Source organism: Mandrillus leucophaeus, unplaced genomic scaffold (genome assembly GCF_000951045.1).
Source record: "Mandrillus leucophaeus isolate KB7577 unplaced genomic scaffold, Mleu.le_1.0 Scaffold106, whole genome shotgun sequence".
Classification (NCBI taxonomy): domain Eukaryota; kingdom Metazoa; phylum Chordata; class Mammalia; order Primates; family Cercopithecidae; genus Mandrillus; species Mandrillus leucophaeus.
Window position 1 is genome coordinate 3272555 of NW_012098765.1, and position 1431 is coordinate 3273985.

Consider the following 1431-nt stretch of genomic DNA (forward strand, 5'->3'; position numbering starts at 1 on the left):
ACAATCCTCCTGCCTCAGCCTCCTGAGTAGCGGGGGACTACAGGCACACACCACCATGCCTGCCTAATTTATTAATTGTTCTGTAGAAACGGGGTCTTGCTATGTTATCCAGGCTGCTCTCAAACTCCAGGGCTCAAGCGATCCTCCCACCTCAGCCTCTTAAAGTGCTGGGATTACAGGCCTGAGCCACCACACCTGGCCTGGGGCCCAGGCCTTGAACACAGAGAACCCCTGGACTGGGATCTCAGACATGAATGCTCTCAGGGCTGGCACTGCAGACACAAGGACCCCTGGGGCACAGATCTCAACTTGGGTCAAGTGCACCTTTTCTCTAACAGGCTAGATGGTAAATGTTTAAGCTTGCAGGCTATACCTTCTCGATGACAGCTACTCACTCTGCCATGGTGGCGTGAAAGCAGCCGTAGACTATGTAAGTGAAGAGGGTGAGGTTCCTATAAAACTTAAAATAGAAGAACAGGCTGAAATCTCAAGGAAGGACACCATGGAAACTGCATCGTAAACACAGGCCCAGAGCCTTGGTCTTACGTGCATGGACTCCACAACCTCAGTCTCACACAGCAAATGGCAGGGCCTCAGTCTCAGAGGTAGGGGGACTCTAGGGCCGGGGTCTTGGCTGTCAGGGACCTCTGTGGCCCAGGTCTCAGGTATGGGAACTTTGACACCCGAGACTTAGACACAGTCCACCATGGGGCCTCAGTGTCAGACGTGCGGGACTCCTAGGGGCTGGTCTTGAAAATAGCAGGCTGGGCATGGTGGCTTATCATGCCTGTAATCCCAGCACTCTGGGAGGCCAAGGTTGGCTGATCACTTGATGTCAGGAGCTCGAGACTAGCCTGGACAACATGGTGAAACCCTGTCTCTACTAAAAATACAAAAATCAGCCAAGCATGGTGGCACGCACCTGTAATCCCAACTACTCGGGAGGCTGAGTCAGGAGAATCGCTTGAGCCGGGGAAGCAGAGGTTGCAGTGAGCCGAGATTGCACCATTGCTCTCCAGCCTGGGTGACAGAGAAAGACTCCATCTCAAAAAACCAACAAAACAAAACCAAATACAAAAGCAAACTATAGCACCTGGGTCCTGGACATGAGGACTCTGGAATCTGGTCTTGCCTGCGGTAACCCTCAGATCCCTGGCACAGACTGGGGTAGATGTGGAGGCAGCGGCCATCCTTTACAATGGGCAGCCTCTCAAGGTCCTCCCTCTTCTGTCCCCAGACCCGTGTGACGGTGTGACATGCCGGCCACAGGAGACGTGCAAGGAGCAGGGTGGCCAGGGCGTGTGCGTGCCCAACTATGAGGCCACGTGCTGGCTGTGGGGCGACCCACACTACCACTCCTTCGACGGCCGGGCGTTTGACTTCCAGGGCACCTGTAACTATGTGCTGGCAACAACTGGCTGCCCGGGGGTC

The 1431-nt window shown here is 54.8% G+C and overlaps 1 protein-coding gene across 1 annotated transcript in view; it reads left to right on the plus strand.

Moving 5' to 3' along the window:
- The window catches only part of FCGBP (Fc fragment of IgG binding protein), a 66453-nt gene that overhangs the window by 45017 nt on the left and 20005 nt on the right, over window positions 1-1431 (plus strand). Inside the window, exon 9 of the mRNA XM_011984290.1 lies at window positions 1162-1428. Within this exon, the coding sequence (XP_011839680.1) occupies window positions 1162-1428 (267 nt within the window). The remainder of the gene's footprint in view (window positions 1-1161; window positions 1429-1431) is intronic.